Consider the following 20,333-nt stretch of genomic DNA (forward strand, 5'->3'; position numbering starts at 1 on the left):
TTACCTACTTAAGCCTCAGCGATGGCGGGCGCCCCTCCCCCAGCCTCGCTGCTGCCTTGCGTTTAGATTGCCGCAGACTGCTGTGTTAGCAAGGAGGAAGCCTCAGTGGGCGTGGGACCCTCCCAGCCAGGTGTGGGATATAATCTCCGGTGTGCCGGTGTTACAGCGCAGTATTGGGGTGGGAGTTACCCGATTTTCCAGGTGTTGTCTGTCTCAGTTCCCCTGGTTAGGAAAAGGGACTCCCTTCCCCCTCGTGCTTCCCAGGTGAGGTGATGCCTCGCCCTGCTTCAGCTCTCGCTGGTCGGGCTGCAGCAGCTGACCAGCACCGATTGTCCGGCACTCCCGAGTGAGATGACCCCAGTACCTCAGTTGAAAATGCAGAAATCACTGGTCTTCTGTGTCGCTCGCGCTGGGATATGGAGACTGAAGCTGTTCCTATTCGGCCATCTTGCTCCGTCCCACCAAGTGCCTGTTTTTCAAGACAGAGTATAAAGATTTTAAGAAGTTATAAATTAATATTCACGACCAAAGTATGTATCTATTAAATAATAATTCCATATATATTCCTAGCCACTGACAAAAGTATACCCATTACATAGAGTTAGAATGTATTTACATGTCTAGTAGGTATATTTTGTAAGACATTGATTGTAGCCCTCACCATTTTCATTCAGAAGTGAGTGCTATATTTGGAGGTCACATTTCCTTCAATTCAAAGAGATTTACAGAAAGAAAGCCAGTAGTTACCAGTTATAAATTTTTAGTTTAAAGGAATGCTTTTAATATATTGTTTAAATATATAAAATAATGTTTAAAGATAGGAAATTAATTTTTAGTGAACCATTTTTCCAATTTAAAATGTGATTTAGAATATCTTTTGCGTTCTCATTCTAATTAGTAAGCTTATTTTTGCAGGATAGTTTTTCTATTAGTTTTTTACTAATAATGACATAACCTTTAGAAAATTAGCATTAATTTCTTATCTAAAATACTTCAGTTGCTAAAAATTTCTTTAATAATATGTAACTTTTAAAATGAAATTATAAAATCATTGCTCATATTTTCAAGAAACTTTACCTGCTGATACAGAGAAATTTTTTAAAAGTTGTAGTTAAGTCTTAGTACCAATTCCTCTATCAAGTGAAACCATTATTAAATTATTATTCTTAATTTCTAATGATAAATTTCATTTTGTCCTTACTCCTCCATACCTCTCACATGTCATTTATTATGTTATATATAGATTTAACTTTTTACTGGCATATATGGTATGTTGCATTTGAGCCAAGTTTTATATTCTGATTTATTAAGAAATAAACTGGGATATGTCACAGTTGATATGGTGATATCAATTTTAATAGGTATTTGTGAAAAGTATTATGTCAGTTATGTGCTGATTAATTTATCATTTCTAGGACTGAAATAGTTTTATTGCAAGCAGTGCAATTTAGTATAGAAAATTCTTAATTTCTTTAAAACAGTCCACATTTTTCAAAATGATTATAGCCTTCATATAAAATCAATATTTAAATAAGTAAGGCCTAGTTGAAGGATACAAAGAGGTTATTGTGAATACTGTCAAATGTTACTTAAAATATGCCTGCAGACATCTAGAAATACTATCCCAATTAAATACTGAAAGCATGAGATCACAGAATGCCAATATTTTTTCAATGTGTTTTGCTTTTTTGTAGTTAAGACTACTTCTATGTTATTTCAGTGGTATTTTTGCTATGCTTTATAGAAGTATATTGATTTGAAATAGTTTCTTGAAATTTTCATAATAAATGTAAAAAAAATCTTTAGTAACTCTAACTTGAAAATAAAGACAAACCTTAATAAATTGAGATATTGGTTGGTTTTAGTGCAGTTTGAATTCAGTAAAAGACTGCTTAAGCAGTATGTCCTATAAGTTTAAAGAAAGCAGACAATTTCCCTGGGAGGTCAGAGGTAGCTGATGAGATGAGATCCTGTTAGAATTGGACATGAATGGATGAGACAGATATCCATGTGTCTATCACTGAATACAGTGGGAGAAGAATTTGGAAAGTTACTCTACCATAGACTTGTCCATGAGCAATGATATCTAAATGTTTTAATGTGAACACTTAAAAATAGTTAAACCAGTTAATCAAATATTCATTAGTCCTATTTCTTCATGTTCATGTTTGTTAAAGTCTAACTAAAATATAGTCTCAAATTCACTTTGTCCTATAATTGAGGGTTCAAACGTGTGATTTTATTTGTAGAGAAATATATGCAATATATTTGGAAGTTTGGAGTATAGAAATAGTATGTTGGCTTAGAAAGTCATGGAAAACATGGAGGGGTAATTTTTAAGCAGGCTATTGAGGAATGGATATAATCTGAAAGAGCATACTGTATTATTTTATACAGTCCTAGGTACCTAGTTTAACAAAGTTTTCATGACAGTCCTGTGAGATAAGATGATATTCTCTCTTATAAACTCTTTCTAAATTTCAGAGAGGTTAAATAAATTGTCCAAAGTCACACACTAGCCTCACAAGATTTTCGTGGAGGATTGTCTGATTTGAACATCTTTGATTGTTTTATTAGTTGATGGAGTGAAGGGGACATATATAATCTTTTGTTAATCAGTTTTTTTAGGGCCAGTATGCTTCTTGCCTATAGTTAAAGTAAATTTCCAAGGATTGATAGGCTAGCTAATAAAGCTGAACTCTGCTAGTATTAGTTAATAGTATGTAGATATTATTGTAATTCTGATCTTAAAATTGTGGATATTAGCACTAGGTGGAATGTTAGACATTATCCCAGTTACTGAGTCTTTATGACATACTTTTGATTTATAGTCATCTGTCTTCTGCTTGAACATTTTATTCGAGGATGTTAGCTACTTTCTGGGCCAACCATTATTGGGCAGCTCTAAATTTCTTTCTTTTATTTAATCAAAGTTTGCTTCTATGAGAAGTTTATACTTGGATTTCTGCCTAAGAATGTTTCTTCTCTGATATAATTATTACTTATATATATCGTGAGGCATTTTCATTCTCAGAGAAATGTGTGAAAACACTGTTTCTTTTTAAGATTGAGGGACTTCTAAGTTTCCAGTTTTTACTTAGCACAGTGCCAAATGTTGGTTTTGACTAGCAAAGTTATTGAACAGATCATTTGTAGGGGGAAAATGCTTCTGTGAAATCTTTGAGTTCAGTGTTAATTAGAAGTTATGGGACTTGGTGCCAGTAGACTGATGGTATTGATGTGGCTGGTGTGCGAAGGACAGGTGAGGCAGATACTGGTCCTTTTGCCTCCCTGGAACTGAAACTGAAGGCATCATTTGTCCCAGCTCAGGATGACACCAGGATAAATTCTTTTAGTTTTAATGGATCCTGAGGCCTTCAAGTCTAAAAAAAATTGCCAGTAGTACTTATTATCAACAGAATAAGTAACCTTCCAGGGCTTAAAATGTTGTTTGTTCAACTGCCTTGTTCTTAATAATGCCACAGTTTGAGGCCTCAAGAAGCTATACGTGGGTGTTTTTAATGAACCTGGAGATAGATCTTCCTTCCAAACCTGTGTTCATCAGTCTGCTTTTGTGATTAACGTTCCTTTTAAAATGCCTTAAAACTACTAAGACTTAAATGGGATGTTAATTCTCTTATCTCCACCTGATTGGTGTTAGACTTATTTTTCAGCTTTGGTTCTGGCATCGCTTTTATGGAATGTTTTGAACAAAAAAGAAACATTAACATCTGTTACAATCTTCTCATTTCAAAGATGGGAAAACTGAGTCCTAGAGAGGTCAAATTTCTTGCCTAAGAGCACAAAGTTAATTAATATCATTGCCTCAGTTTGTTCCTGTCTTTCTTGATTCAAGGCTTGATCAACTGTACCATTTTGCTTAAAATAATTATTACTATTTCAAAAAGTAACTATTTTTAAATGTAAAATTCGGTAGCATTAAGTACCTTCACATTGTTGTGCAATAGTGCTACCATTCAACTTTGTCTATAAATTTGACTATTCTAGGTGCCTCACTTAAATGGAATCATTCGATATTTGTCATTTGTGTCTGACTTATTTCACTTAGCATAATGTTTTCAAGATTAATCCATGTCACAGCTTGTGTCAGAATTTCCTTCCTTATTCATTCATTTGTAAGATGGAATTTTATGTATTCATTTTATGTATATGCTACATTTTGTTTGTCCATTCATCCATTGACAAATTCCTCTCACCCTTTAGCTATTGTGAATGATGCTGCTGTGAACATGCATGTACAAATATCTGTTTGAGTCTCTGCTTTCAGTTATTTTGAGTATATACCTAGAAGTGGGATTGCTGTATCATATGGTAATTTTGTGTTTAAGTTTTTGAGAGCTGCCATACTGATTTCCACACCACTTTACACCTGCAACAGTGATGCAGAAAGGTTCCAATTTCTCCATATTTTCATCACTACTTACTGTTTTCTGTTTTTTTGATAATAGCTATCCTAACAAATATGAGGTGATATCTCATTGTGGTTTTAATTTGCATTTTCCTAATGATTAGGGACATTGACCATCTTTTCATGTGCTTATTGGTCATTTGTATATGTTTGGGGAAATACCTATTCAAGTCCTTCACTCATTTTTTAATTAGTTTTTTTTCCCTTGAGTTGTAGAAGTTCTTTATGTGTTCTGTAAATTAATCCCTTATCAGATATATGATTTGCAAGTATTTTCTTCCACTGTGTGGGATCACATTGCAGGGTCCTGGCAGGAGATGCATCAATAAACAAAATAGGCAAGTTATTTGCCCTCATGGCAATAGAGAATAAACAGTCTCTTAATTAAGGGAATTTTAAGGAAAGAAAAATTGCTCCATGTAGATTGTCTTTTAAAATTGAATCATAAAATCATCCTTTTTGCTGTACTGAGGCTTGAAAGGAGGTGTTTAAATAGTTCTTGATAGCATAATACTTTCGGATTACTTAACATTTTTCTATTTATTGTTATTTTTTATGTTGCAGTGAATGCAGCATTTTTACTTTTTAATGATTCATGTTTGAACTGAAAACCATCGAATTAGGAGTAGAGCAAACAGTGATAGGAATTGAAATATAGATTCCTGCAGATAAGTGAAAAAACCCATTGAATAAATTAAATATATTTTTTATTTACCAGCTCTGAAAACATTCTTCAGTTATTGTTGAATGATGTTGTAGGGTGCATTTGATAATTCAGGACTTAATGCAAGCTTTTCTAAAAACTTGATTTCTCATCAGGTGTTTTAACATGTACAGCTTGAATAAAATGGGCTTGAACTGTGTGGGTTCAATTTCTTTCAATAACTATATTGGAAATTTTTTTTGAGATTTGTAACAATTTGAAAAAATTTACAGATGAACCATTTAGCCTAGAAATATCAAAAAAATGAAGAAAAAGTTAGGTATGTTATGAATGCATACAATTTATGTAGATTTTAGTATATTATTTACTACCATGCAATATACACAAATTTATTATAAAAAGTTAAAATTTGGCCAGAAGTGGTGGCTCACACCTCCAATTCCAGCACTTTGGGAGGCCAAGGTGGGAGGATTCCTTGAGCCCAAGAGTTCCAGATTCCATTTCTAGAAAAATAAAAAGGTAACCAGGCATGGTGACATGTGCCTGTAGTCTCAGCTACTTAGGAGGCTGAGGTGGGAGGATCACTTGCACTCGGGAGGTTGAGGCTACAGTAAGCCATGATCATGCCATTGCACTCCAGCTTGAATGACAGAGCGAAACCCTGTCTGTTTCAAACCCCAAAACCAAAAAGGTAAAATTTGTTAAAACTTATGCACACAAATGCTTAGGAACCACACATGGCACCATTCAGAGCTGAGAGAAGTGTAAACAAAGATAAAGATGCAGTATTAAATCATAACTGCATAGAGTTAACTGTAGTATTACATAGTGTACTACTGTAATAATTCTGTAGCCACCTTTTGTTGCTACTGTGGTGAGCTTTTGTGTTATATCTGCTTAAAATGCTGTGTGATGGTGAGCATCTCCATGTGAGCAGTTCTTCTCTCCAGTATGTGTATTGCAATAAAAAGTGATCTGTCACAGTTCTCACATATTTGTCATTGGGCTGAGTGCAATACTGTAAAATACTATAAACTTTTTTTTTTTTTTTTGAGACAAAGTCTCGGTCTATTGCCCAGGCTGGAATACAGTGACATGATCTTGGCTCACTGCAGCCTCTGCCTCCTGGGCTGAAGTGATTCTTGTTCCTCAACCTTCCGAGTAGCTGGGATTACAGGCGCGTGCACCACCACACCCAGCTAATTTTTGTATTTTTAGTAGGGACGAGGTTTCACCATGTTGGCTAGGCTAGTCTTGAACTCCTGACCTCAAGTGATCTGCCCACCTTGGCCTCCCAAAGTGCTGGGATTACAGGCGTAAGCCACTGTGCCCACTCCTGTTAACCTTGAATAACACCACAGGACCCACACAAAGTGATTCTGGAAGTGGTTCCAAGAAGCAGAAAAAAGCCATGACGCTATAAGACAAAGCTGAATTGCTTGATATGTACCATAGATTGAGTTCTGCAGCTTCAGTTGCCTGCCCTTTTAAGGAAGATAAATTCAGCATAAGGACTATTGTAAAAAAAAGTAAAAGAAAATCTGTGAAACCGTTGCTTCAGTTATGCTGGCTAGCACAAACACTTTTCACTTTTTATGAAATATCTTTTTATTTTGTATTGAAAATACAGCTTTTATGTGGGTGCAGGATTGCTATAAGAAAGGAATACTGGAGACTCTAATATGACTCGAGAGAAAATGAAATCATTATGTGACAACTTAAAGCAAAAAGGAGATGAAGGATCTAAAGGTGAAGAATTTAATGCCAGCAAATGATGGTTTGATAATTATAGAAAGAGGTTTGGCTTAAAAAATTTCAAGAGAACAAGAGAAGTACTTTCTGCTACCAAGAAGCTCATCTTAGTCAGCAGATGAGTTTCCTAGGCGCCATTAAGAAAATTATTGAGGAGAAAGGCTATCTGCCTGAACAGATTTTAAGTGTGGATGAAAGTGCTCTATTCTGGAAATAAATGCCACCAAGGACGTATTAGTAAGGAAGTGATGAGTGCTCACAGATCTTTGCCAGATGATAAGAAGTAGGAAAAGCAGTGCCAGAAAACAAATGACATTATACAGTCTGTCAGAAGTGTTCCAGTTATTCAAGATTGCTTTTGACTTTTTTTATGACATGGATCCTCCTATGATAGGGGCACTGCATTATTTGAAATAAATTTCTTGGAAAGATTGACCAGTCTTTGTATATGTTAATGGTCCTGCCAATTTCTGTTTTTCCTTATGTTTTTGGTTATGATTTGATAATGTGTTTAAATAAATAGCTAGTCAAAAAATAAATACATTTACAGTTTTTAAAATATGGCCTATGTGTATGAAATTAAAAGAATATAAAAGGCATAATTACAGGTAAATAGTATGCATCTTTATATTAGATTTTTTCCCTTTAATTTTTTTAGAAAGGGCACAAAGAGCATTTGACATATGTTAACAAGCAAGAAAGTGTTGGTCCAGTGAGAACAGAAAGTTTCCTTTGATTGTGATTTTGGAAAATTTGATATTTTCCACATGGAATTTTATGGTCAGTTGGGTGTGAAGTTGTATAGGCAAATATGATCCATTTTTAATTCCCTAGTTTAATGTTTTAAACTTAGTAAAATTGTTTAGTGGTGTCCAAGTGAGCATTTACAACTCATTCTTAGTTCATTGCCTTCAGATTTGATTTTTGGTTATTGGAGAATATTTCTACATGACCTATATCTATGTCAGAGTAATTATATTGACTTTTCCTCAGTATTTGCCTTTGCCTATGTGCAGCAGTGGGAAAATATTATCCTGTGACAACATTCTATTCTGGTGACAGCATTTTAAAAAATATATCTGTGTTTCATTATTTTTGTGAGGGAGAGTGAAAGTCAATAGTATTTTTTGAGTGCAAAAGAACTCTTAAGTTGTTAATGTATTTTTTAAAAAGGGAAATGGCTTGTTAGTAATTATTAAATTTAGCCTAGGTTTTCATTTTATGACTACCTTTAAATTTTTTTCTTAACTGTGTTTGATGATTTAATTTCTTTTTAATATATTAACTTGAAATGTAAGAACAAATAATCATTGGAGGTTCCCATATTAAAAAAATCAGATAGTGCGTAGGTTAGTGGCAGAAGAAAATTTCTATTAATAGCATCATAATCCCCTTGTATAGCATTTTGTACTTAACTAAGTTTCACTGCATATAGGAAGTTTTTTTATACTCACAACCAACCTTTGAAATAAACAGGTTAGGTATTCTTATTTCTATTTTATAGATGTGGAAATGGAGGATTAGGGAAGGTGATACGGTAGACCTAGAGAGATAAAATCGCTTGCGTTGGACATCTTTTATTTTATTTTATTTTTCTATATTTTGAGGCAGAGTCTTGTTCTGTCACGCAGGCTGGAGTGCAGTGGCACAATCTTGGCTCACTGCAACCTCCATTTCCTGAGTTCAAGCGATTCTCCTGCCTCAGCCTCCTGAGTAGCTGTGATTACAGGTGTGTGCTATGACACCTGGCTAATTTTTGTATTTTTAGTAGAGATGGGGTTTCCCCATGTTGGTCAGACTGGTCTTGAACTCCTGACCTCAAGTGATCCACCTGCCTTGGCCTCCCAAGGTGCAGGGATTACAGGTGTGAGCTACCGCACCCGGCCTAGATATCTTTTGATTAATTGATGTTGGAACTATTAATAGCATGTTGGTTAATAGCTATTAATACCAGGTTCTGGACAAGAACTTTGTATTCTTCATTACGACTTATGACTTAAAAAATGCTGCCAGCTTCTTAGAAGAGTCTGTTAATACTTAGCATTGTTCAGGTTTCAAGTGACTAGTGAGTCATTTATTCATTAAAAAAAATTTTTGGTGCCTATCATGTTAAAACTCTTGTGTCATAGGCCTTGGAGTGTGAATACCACTTGGTCTTTGTGTTTCCTTTCTTGATACTTTAAGAATTTAGACAGGTGTTCTTAAACACTGGCTAACTCATATATTTGCAGCCAAGTTTGTTTGTTTGTTTGGCTTGTTTTTGGAAGATCTAATTATGACCTCTTTGCTAGAATACTTTGCTTCTTACGGCTTATATGGTAAAATTTAAAAGCTTTAAAATATCCTTTGATGCGCTCTATGGTCTGGCCCCTGCTTGGCTTTCTAGACTCATCTGAAACATCCTCCTCTCTGTCCCCTCTTTCTTGCTTTTAAAAATTTTCTCTCCTTTTACCAAATCGTTCACTATTATTGTTTTACTATTCTATATCCTAAATAACTGTAATTGACTCCAGATGCTAGTCCAATTGATACTTTTTCTGACTAGGTCACACCCCCGTAAAATATGCTTTAAAATAGGAGACAATGTTCTTGTTTTTCATTGTACTTTTCATAGAATTGATTTTACACTGCTTTGCGTGATTATTTAATAGCCTTTCCCACTCGTTTTATTTTAAGCTCCATAAGAACCATCTCTTTTTCTGTGGGGCACATTTATCTTGAAAACCTTGCATCTGTTGTAGACATGAGTAAATATTTATTGGTATACATCTGGTTGCTTCTTTAACAATTTCAATTTTTTTTTTTTTTGGTTTTCTGATTTATGAGGTTTTAGATTGTATACTTTTTGACAATCAAGTTCTGTCTCCTATTAGCTCACATTATACATGCAAAACATATTTTTGGCCAAAGTGAAAATCTGTGATGTTAATTACTTAAATTAAACTAAATTTTAGTGACTTTTCCTAGTCAGAGTTCTCAAGGTAATATTTGAAAGTTATTAATTACATACATAAAATATATTGTATAAACACACTTCATCTCCTTTTTTCCTGAGCAGTTACACGTTCTTATTTTAAGTAGATGAATTGTCTGTTTTAAATTAACTTGTCTAGAAGATGAGATAATGTAGAGGCATCTTACTTCTTTTGTATTTTGTTTTGTTTGTTTGCTTCCACACATCAGTTAACCATTATTTAATGGCTCCATGTTCCGTAGTACTAGCACCACTTTTTGGCTCATACTGAGCAAGTATAGTATATAGGCCATTCCCTCCAGAGACTTACAACTCATTTATAAATATTTATTGGATCCATGGTATAATTCCAGTCATCATTCTACATGCTGGGAATGCAGTGGTAAACAAAATAGACCTTGTCTCTGTTCCATGGAACCGATATTCTGAAGAAGTAGAGCCAGTCAACACTTCATTAAGACAAATACATGCATTTTAGATAATGGTGAGTAATGAGAAAAATTATGGCCAATGGAATAGAAAATGAGTGTTTTGGGGAGTTTATTTGTCTAAAATGGTCAAGGAAGGTCTCTTAAGTGGATGTGACTTTTGACTCCAACCTAAATGACCAGTCAATGGCAGCCATACAAAGATTTTGGGAAATTGTGTTGCAAGTGTTAGGAATAGCTGGTGCAGGTCTCGATGTAGAAATAGATATGGTTCATCTGAAAGACAGATAGAAGTCAAGTGTGACTGCAACTTAGTAAAGGGAGATAGATAAGAGGTTAAATTGGAGAGGTGGTCTGTTCACAAATAAAAGCAACGTAAGTGGGTATAACCTGAACAATTTTTAGCCTTAATAGTAGATAAAGATTTAAACAATGTAGAATTAGCCATCTTTTTTTGTATACTGTTAAATGAATATAATATTCAGAATGTTAGGGTTGTGACACCAGTGGTGGAAATTTAATATGACAGAGCCTTACAACTTTTCTGCTGAGCAGCTTGACTATATCCATCAAAATCTGTAAGCATGAATATCTTTTACTCGACATGTCAATTTTTAGGAGTTTGTCCTTAGACATAATTAAGCAAATGAACAATAATTAGTTATGATAAAATGGAAAAATGTAAGTACCCAATAATGAAAAACAGGTTGTATAAATTATGTTACACTCATACCAGTTAGTAATATATAGAATAGCCATTAAAATTGTGTTGTAGAATATATTTATTGGTATAGAAGGATTTTCATGATAAATATTGAGTGAAAAAAGGTCACAGAACAGAGGATACAGAATTAGTCTATTAATGTGAGCAAAAAATATGCTTGCACAGGTAAAAAGGCTGGGCTATTGCTAAATTGTTTGTGATGGTGTTATGTGGATGATAGGTGACATGTGATTTACGTATTATAGTGGTTAGAAGCATGGGCCTCAGAACTGGATTCCTTGCATTTAAATATAGGCTCCTCCACTTCCAAGCCTTGTGGCTGAGAAAGTCTTTGTGTCTGAGTTTCCTCATTTGTAAAAGGAGCAATTCTTAATTCTTACCTTCGAGTTATTTTGAGGCTTAAATGAGTTAAACAAATATGAGCTGCTTTGAATAGTGCCTGACACATAACAAGTTCTTTATGCGTGTTAGCTGTGATTATTACTATTGCATTTTTTTTGCTGACTTTTTTTCAGTGAACACACATTTATAAAATTGATGGGACACCTTTCTCTCAAAGATTGTATAAAATTTTATTTAACATGCTGAAAAAGGAAAACTGTGTTTTTAATCACGTTATTAATATAATAAGTATAATCTATTAATAAATTTATAAACTTCTATAAAGCAGTTAAGAAAATAAACTGAGGAACAGACTGAGTAAAAATATGCAAAAACATCTGAAAAAATTCTTGTATACAGAATATATGAAAATATCCTACAGTTTAATAAGAAAAAAGACAACCAATTAAAAAATGGGCAAAAGATGTGAACAGACATTTCACAACGGAAGGGTCACCAAACACATAAAAAAGAACCCAACAGCTAGACATAAGGGAATTGCAGATTAAAACCACATTGAGAATGATCATAACAGCTTTATTCAAAATAACCCCAAACTGAAATAACCCTGGAGATTAAATAAATTGTGGTATATTTAAACAACAAAATACCACTCATCAATAAAAAGTAATGAACTACTGATATATACAGTTGTGTTTCCTGAGTGAAAGGAACTGGACACAACAGAAACGTATGGTATGTTTCTATTTATATGAATTTCTGGAACAGGCAAAAATCTGTAGTGGAAAAAAGTCTAAATTGCCTTTGGGAGGATGAAGGAGGAAGGATTGATTGGGAAGAACACAGGGAATTTTCTGGGGAGATGGTGATTTCAGTATTTTGTTGGGGTGTGGGTTATAACACAGGTATGAGTATTTGTCAAGATTCATAAAATTCTACAGTTAATATTATACTTTACTGTTTGCAGATTTTACTGAAAGGAAAAAGGACCTTAAACAAAATTGAAATCTGCTTTTTTGCAATGGAACGAGTTAGCAACTAATGATATGAGTTAAGCAATTTTTAAAGCACTTTTTGTGTATTCTAGGCTTGACTAAATAAGTAGGCTTATTCAGAGTAATGGTATCCAGGTTTTTCACCTGTGGAGAAGGAGTTACAAATATGTTAAAGAGAAAGTCTATATTTATTTATCTATTTATTTCTTTTTTGAGATGGAGTCTTGCTCTGTCATTTAGGCTGGAGTGCAGTGGTGCAATCTCAGCTCACTGCAACCTCTTTGTCCCGGGTTCAAGAGATTCCCCTGCCTCAGCCTTCTGAGTAGCTAGGATTACAGGCACCCACCCCCATGTGTGGCTAATTTTTGTATTTTTAGTAGAGACTGGGTTTCGGGTTCATTATGTTGGCCAGACTTGAACTCCTGACCTCAGGTGATCCGCCTGCCTCAGCCTCCCAAAGTGCTGGGATTGCAGGCGTAAGCCACCACACCTGACTGAGGAAGACTATATTTAATGGTAGGCTGTCATGGAAAAAAAAAAAAGAGGAAGACTATAATACATCTTGGTATTGTATTTGAATTGGAGGTATCAGAATGAACTCATAGTTTTTAATACAAAGATATATGTCACATTTACACCTTTTTGTTCATATTGTTGCCATTTTCTTCTTATTTAACATCAGTACTTTTGTTGAATTTAGACACTAGGTTTGAGACATTATGCCCTGCTGCTGCTCTATTGACGATATATTGAAGTTTATATAGGTTAATGGGTTTTTTTTAAAGAATCCTTTCTTTGTATGAAATTTTACTGTGGGGCTTAAGATGTAAAAAATTCAACTTACATATTGAAATGCTCAGATGGAATTGGGGAGATATGCAGCCTGGTAGTTTGCATTTGGTCTCTGCGTGGCAGATGTTTGGATAAACAATGCAGATCTTGTGGTATGTTAGATATTAAGTTCTCAATAAGCACAGAGTGGCTTTTTAACTGTATTATTGGGTAGCATCAAGTAGTATCTAATACTTAGTACTTGTGTAATAAATGTGGACTTAAATTGGGTATTTTTTCTTTTGAATCATAGTGTTTCAGAGTTTCAGAGTGTTGGAAAATCTTAGTAACTGATATATAAATATATTTTTTCATAAATGTAGTATTGAAGTAACAAAGGTAATCCTTAAGTAAACTATAAGTATTTGTTTTTTAAAAATGACTATATTGAGGTATAATTTACATACCATAAAATTATCTGTTTTTAAGCATGCAATTCAATGATTTTTAATAAATTTACCAAGTTGAGCATTCATCAACAAAATCATATCACCCCAATTAGATCCTCTTTGTTACAGTTAATCCTAATTCTTACTCCAACTTCAAGTAACTGTAGATTTACTTTCTATATCTCTAGAAATAGGAAACATCTCTAGACATGTTCTGTCACTGGAATCTATAATATGTGCTCTTTTATTTCAGGGTTCATCTGCCTTGTAACATGTATTAGTACTTCACTTCTTTTTATTGCTAAATAGTATTCAGTTGTTTGGATAGACCACTTTTTATTTATCCATTCACCAGTTGATAGACATTTGTGTTGCTTACACTTTTAAGGCTATTATGAATAGTGCTGCCACGAACATGTAGTCTTTGTGTGAACTTAATGGTTTCATTTCTCTTGGGTAGATACCTACAGGGGGATTGTTGGATTATATACTAAATTTATGTTTAACTTTTTAAGAAACTGCCAATCTGTTTTGCAATATGATATCATTTTACATTCCTTCCAACAATGTATGAGGTCCACAACCTTGCTGACATTTGTTATTGACTGTCTTTTTGATTATGTCCATTCTCCACTAGAATGGGGTTTTATAAGAATTTAATTTTATAAGAATGGTAGTTTTATAAGAATTCATTTTTGTTTGCTTAGTTCATTTTAAGATTTTGGATTTTATGTATGGTAATAAGACATTTATTACACTTTTATTTTAGTGATAGGCAGCTTTTACTTCTTGTATTTTCCTGTTTTTCATCTAATATTTAAATTCAAATAAAACTGTTCCAGAAGTTTGAAAAATGTTAACATATATTTATATCTCAACAAACAGGATATAATTTGTATTTTATTTGCAAATGCTAAAATCATTGTAATTAAAAATATATGACAAAAGCTGGCCAGGCATGGTGGCTCACCTTGGTGTAATTCCAGCACCTTGGGAGGCAGAGGCTGGTAGATCACTTCAGGTCAGGAGTTTGAGACCAGCCTGACCAACATGGCAAAACCCCGTCTCTACCAAAAATACAAAAATTAGCCAGATGCAGTGGTGCACTCCTGTAATCCCAGCTTCTCGCAAGACTGAGGCACGATAGTCGCTTGAACCTGGGAGGCGGTGGCTGCAGTAAGCCGAGATTGTGCCACTGCACTCCAGCCTCAGCGACAGAGCAAGACTCTGTTTCGATAAAAAGAAAAAAAAATTACAAAAGCTAGTGGATATTGAAAAAGATACTCTGATACACTGCTGATGAATGTGAAAATTCAGTGTGATATCGTGTATGCATTAAAAAGACCACCGTAGCTGGAAACCATCATCCTCAGCAAACTATCGCAAGAACAGAAAACCAAATACCGCATGTTCTCACTCATAGGTGGGGATTGAACAATGAGAACACTTGGACACAGGAAGGGGAACATCACACACCGGGGCCTGTTGTGGGGTGGGGAGAGGTGATAGGGATAGCATTAGGAGATATATCTAATGTAAATGATGAGTTAATGGGTGCAGCACACCAACATGGCATATGTATACATATGTAACAAGCCTGCACATTGTGCACGTGTACCCTAGAACATAAAGTATTAAAAAAAAGACCACTGTAGAAGCATTTGTATTCATGTAAAGACCTTAGTGATCTCTAAGATACATTGTTTACTCATATCAAGTAGGCTGTAGACATACACCTATGTATATATTCTCATTAAAATTATAAATGTATAATTGAGTGCATGAAATGAGTATGCAGAGGTCTGCAGGGATGTATGATAAACTCATAAAAAGTTGTTACCTATAGAGTGTGGAGTTGGGAGTAAATAGTATTAATTTTTCATTTTATCTGTTTAATTTTTTAAAACTTTTAAAACTTTTTTTTCTTTTCATTGAGTACTGATGTGTAAGTTAAGTAGTCACTGTGTAAAGAAATATACATTTCTTAGCTTTTTAAACTTTTCCTTTCTAAGTTGAGTTAGTGAAGAATTGTACTAATTTTATTTTGGAAAAAGTGAACTAATCTTATTTTACTGTGCAGGATATGAGTAATAACAAAAATACATTTTTGGAACCAATTTGTAGGTTCAAACTTTGCATTTTGGGACTCTATATAAATCTTTAGATCCAGCTGTTGCTGAGAATATTCTTCCAATTGCTATGAGGTGTGTTGATTTTAAAAGAATGGATGGCTGTTCCTCAAGTGTACATATGGCAAAAATTTAATGGTATCCCTATGAACTTGAATGGATTGTTTAATTTCTTTGCATCAAGTAGTAAGAACCACACTTCCATTGTTTTTATTTAAAATTTAGAAGAAGGATTTTTTTTTTTTTTAATGGAAATGCCAGTTTGGTCCTGAAATTTCATCAGCTCTCTGTTATAGTTTGTCAACAAATGGTACAAGCAAAGTCTTTCAAAGTAGTTGTTAATTAGGCCATATTCATTTTTAGTCTTTGCTACTATACAATCAAGACCTACTTTTTCTATTTCCTTTAATTTATCCTGGAGTTTGTCCAAGTTGAGTTTTAATGAGTTGTTTATCCCACTAGTTACACTAGGATTTATTTTTCCCTAGAGAGTAATGTTTGAATTGATAGTTTTTAAACCTATTCTGTAAAATGAACATATGTTCACTAAGACTTCTGGATATGAGGAATAGGCATGTGTTAAAGAAATTATTTTACATTCAACAGCTTAACTGTTAAAATGGAAATTTAGTGATATTTCAAAATATTAGGTAAGTCCAGAAGTTAGAAATTTTTAGTATGAATTTATATTGAACTGTTTTGTTTTAAGTAAAGTTTAATAAATATGTAGTGGTATAAATCACAAGGAAAAATACACTTTTTATTGACATTTTAATGAGTCCCACAAATAGTTTAAATAAAGTTGTAAAAGCTGTTGATCTTTAAAAAATTTTTTGAGGTGAATATGGTATAATGTTATGGCTTGATGAATTGGTAATAGATACATTAAAGTATTTGTTATTTTCTACATTTGTTAACCGGTTACAAATATTTCAAAATTGACAAAAGCAAAAGAGAAAAACCCCTCTTCATTGGTATTGTTACATTAACAGATAATTGTATAAGATACCATCTATTGCTAAATCATTTCAGATTTATTTATGTCGGTTTAAATACTACTGGAGTATCTAACAGAAGTATAAATAGAATGTATTTTTATTTGTTGTGTGTTACAGCTGAAAAATAAACCACAAAGACATATCCTGTGTGTGTAATTGGCGTGTTTATTTTTGAATTCTAACTTTTGTACAAAGTAAGCTTCTCGTTTGATATTAAAATAAATCTGAAGGATAGAATTTTTCCTTACCCTTGCGCATTACTACAATGTACAATATATTAATCTTTCTGAATTTGCATGTGTTTAAGTTTTTATTCAAGTCTGTGTTATCCATTTGGGAAAATTTTAGGTGATATATCTGGCTTGAAAGAGTACGATATACGGTAGCTGAATTTATTATGAAATAGTAAAGACCTGCTTGTAAAAAAAAAAGAATCCCATCTATAATTTTGCCGTATAAATACTTACTGCTATAGTTATATGAACATGGCTCTTGCTACATGGTATGACCTCTGAATTGCAACAGAGTTCCTGAAGATAGATTAATTGTACATTTTTGTATTATAGGAGGTATTCCAAATGTCCGTGTTCTTTACTACTTATCACTAATAAAATGTGGGTTTTTGGTGCAGGGGCGAGGGGTGTTTCAGGAATTTAAACAGAAATTTGAGAACATAGTGGAGAGACCTAGTTAATAACTATTTTAAAATGCTTATAGAATACAAAGGAAAATGAGAAAGAAAAGAAAATGTCTTTAAAAATGGTCTAAATGTTGGAAAAGCAAAAGGAAATCATAAGGATAATTAACATTCAGGTTTATGAATTGAGTCATATTTGTTTATCCTTCTATTTCTTTTGATCTCTACTACTTTACTTGTTTGGTACAAGGGATCTTTTATTTACTGCATATTTATTTTCTGGTTCATTCTTTCGAATCCTTTGGCTTTTATAGCCAAATATGATCAGGATTGTAGATACTATTATCTAACTCAAGATTGTGGAAATTTATAACTCTGCCTACTTCTAAGACCATTGTAATTTTACCTCTTTTATCCATTTTGAATTTTTGTGTATGACTTGAGGTATTAGTCTAAATTTATTCTTTTGTATGAGCATATCCAGTTGTTCCAAAATCAGTTGACCATAGATGTATGGTTTTATTTCCATTGTCAATTTTAGTGCATTCATCTACATGTTTTATCTTTATGCAAGTATGATACTGTTTTAATTACTGTCCCTTTATAGTAAGTTTTGAAATTGGGAAGTGTGAGTTTTCCAACTTTGTTCTTCTTTTTAAAGATTGTTTTTGCTGTTTGAGGTCCCTTGCAACTCCATATGAATTTTGGGCTTACTTTGTTCATTTTTTCAAAATAGGTAGCTGGGGTTTTGATAGGGATTGAATGGAATCTGTTGATCAATTTGGAGAGTGTTGCCACTTTAAAAATGTTAAGTTTTCCAATCCATAAACATGGGATGTCTTTCCATTTATGTAAGTCTTTTAAAATTTCCTGCAGCAATATTTTGTAGTTTTAAGTGTGCAAATTTTACACTTCTTTGTTAAATTTATTCCTAAGTATTTTATTTTATTTTTTAGTACTGTTAATGGAATTGTTTTCTTAATTTCAGTTTTGGGTTGTTCGTTGTAAGTGTACATTTACTAAAGTGTTTTTTGTGTAATTGCCTTGTGTCTTGCAACCTTGGTGAACTCACTTACTAGTTTTTTCCCCTCACTTATTAAAAGGAAAAAAAAATAGAGATGGGGTTTTGCCATGTTGCCCAGTCTGGTCTTGAACTCCTGAACTCAAGCGATCTGAAATGACAGAAATAGAATTCAGAATATGGCTAGAAACGAAGATCACCAAGATGCAGGAGTATGTTGAAACCCAATCCTAGGAAGCTAAGAATCACAGTAAGACAATACAGCCACTGACAGACAAAATAGCTAGTGTAGACAAGAACTACCTGGTAAAGCTGAAAAACACACTACAAGAATTTCATAATGCAATCACAAGTATTAGTAGCAGAATAGACCACTCAGAGGAAAGAGAGCTTGAATGTTGGCTTTCTGAAATAAGACAGTCAGACACTAATAGAGAAAAAAAGAATAAAAAGTTATGAACAAAACCTCTGAGCAATATAGGATTATGTAAAGAGACTAAATATATGATCCATTGGTGTCCCTGAAGGAGATGGGGAGAATGGATGCAACATGGAAAACATATTTCAGTGTATGATTCATGAGAACTTCCCCAATCTAGCTAGAGCCAATATTCCAATTCAGGAAACGCAGAGAACCTCTCTGTGAAGTAATATACTTCACAAGAAGATCATCTCTAAGACACATAATCATCAGATTTTCCAAGGTCGAAATGAAAGAAAATATGTTAAAGGCAGCTAGAGAGAAACGTCAAATCACCTTCAAAAGGAAGCACATCAGAACAAAAGTGAATCTCTCAGAAGAAATCCCACATGCCAGAAGAGATTGGTGGTCACTATTCAACATTCTTAAAGAGAAGAAATTCCAACCGAGAATTTCTTATCTGGTCAAACTAAGCTTCGTAAGTGAAAGAGAAAGAAGATCCTTTTCAGACAAGCAAATGCTGAGAGAATTTGTAACTCCCGGACTTGTCTTAGAAAAGCTCCTGAAAAAAAGCACTAAATATGAAAAGAAAAGACCATTACCAGGCACTATAAAATAACACTTAAGTACACAGAACAGTGATATTATAAAACAACCATATAAACAAGTCTCCCTAGTAAACAGGTAACTTAATGATGACAGGGTCAAATCTACACATATCAATACTAACCTTGAATGTAAATGGGCTAAATTCTCCAATTAAAAGGCACAGAGAGGCAAGCTAGATAAAAAACCAAGTCCCAGTGGAAGGCTGTCTTCAAGAGACCCATCTCACATGCAATATGACACCCACAGACTCAAAATAAAGGGCTGGAGAAAAATCTACCAAGTAATAGAAAATAGAAAAAAAGTAGGGGTTGCAATCCTAATTTCCGACAAAACAGACTTTAAGCCAAAAAACAATAGTTGCTTATCTATAGCAAGCAAAAGCCACAAAATAAAAAAGATAAATTGGACTTCATTAGAATTTTGAACTTTTGTGAATCAAGAGATATTATCAAGAAAATGAAAAGGCAAGTTATAGCATGGGAGAAATATTTGCAAATCATTTAGCTGATAAGGGTCTAGTTTCCAGAATATAAAAAAAAACTCTCATAATTCAACAAGAACAAGATACACAGCCCAATTTTAAAACTGAACGTAGGACCTGAAAAGACACTTGACAAAGAAGATATACAAATGGCCAATAAGCACAGGAAAAAATGCTCAACATTGTTAGACATCAGGGAAATGAAAATGAAAACCACTAGATACCACTTTCTACCCATCAGAAGGGATGTAATTTTAAAAAATAAAAATAAACAGAAAATAACAAGTATGGCCTGAATAGGTAGAAATCGGAACATCACACACAGTGGTATAGTTACTATGTGAAACCTCCTTCAAGGCTGCTCAGGTGTCAAGTTAATAAGATCTATCTTTATAATAAAGCCTACCTACTATATACAAAATTTTTCACTCTGAAGCAATCTCATTCCACTTATGTTCTACGTTTTTTCTCTTCTCTTCTCTTCTCTTCTCTTCTCTTCTCTTCTCTTC

General features: G+C 33.6%; 1 protein-coding gene across 1 annotated transcript in view; it reads left to right on the plus strand.

Moving 5' to 3' along the window:
- Window positions 1-20,333, plus strand: part of LOC111520902 (vacuolar protein sorting-associated protein 13B) — an 883,038-nt gene that overhangs the window by 164,814 nt on the left and 697,891 nt on the right. Inside the window, exon 16 of the mRNA XM_026454936.2 lies at window positions 15,653-15,732. Within this exon, the coding sequence (XP_026310721.1) occupies window positions 15,653-15,732 (80 nt within the window). The remainder of the gene's footprint in view (window positions 1-15,652; window positions 15,733-20,333) is intronic.

The sequence above is a fragment of the Piliocolobus tephrosceles genome, chromosome 7 (genome assembly GCF_002776525.5).
Source record: "Piliocolobus tephrosceles isolate RC106 chromosome 7, ASM277652v3, whole genome shotgun sequence".
Lineage (NCBI taxonomy): Eukaryota > Metazoa > Chordata > Mammalia > Primates > Cercopithecidae > Piliocolobus > Piliocolobus tephrosceles.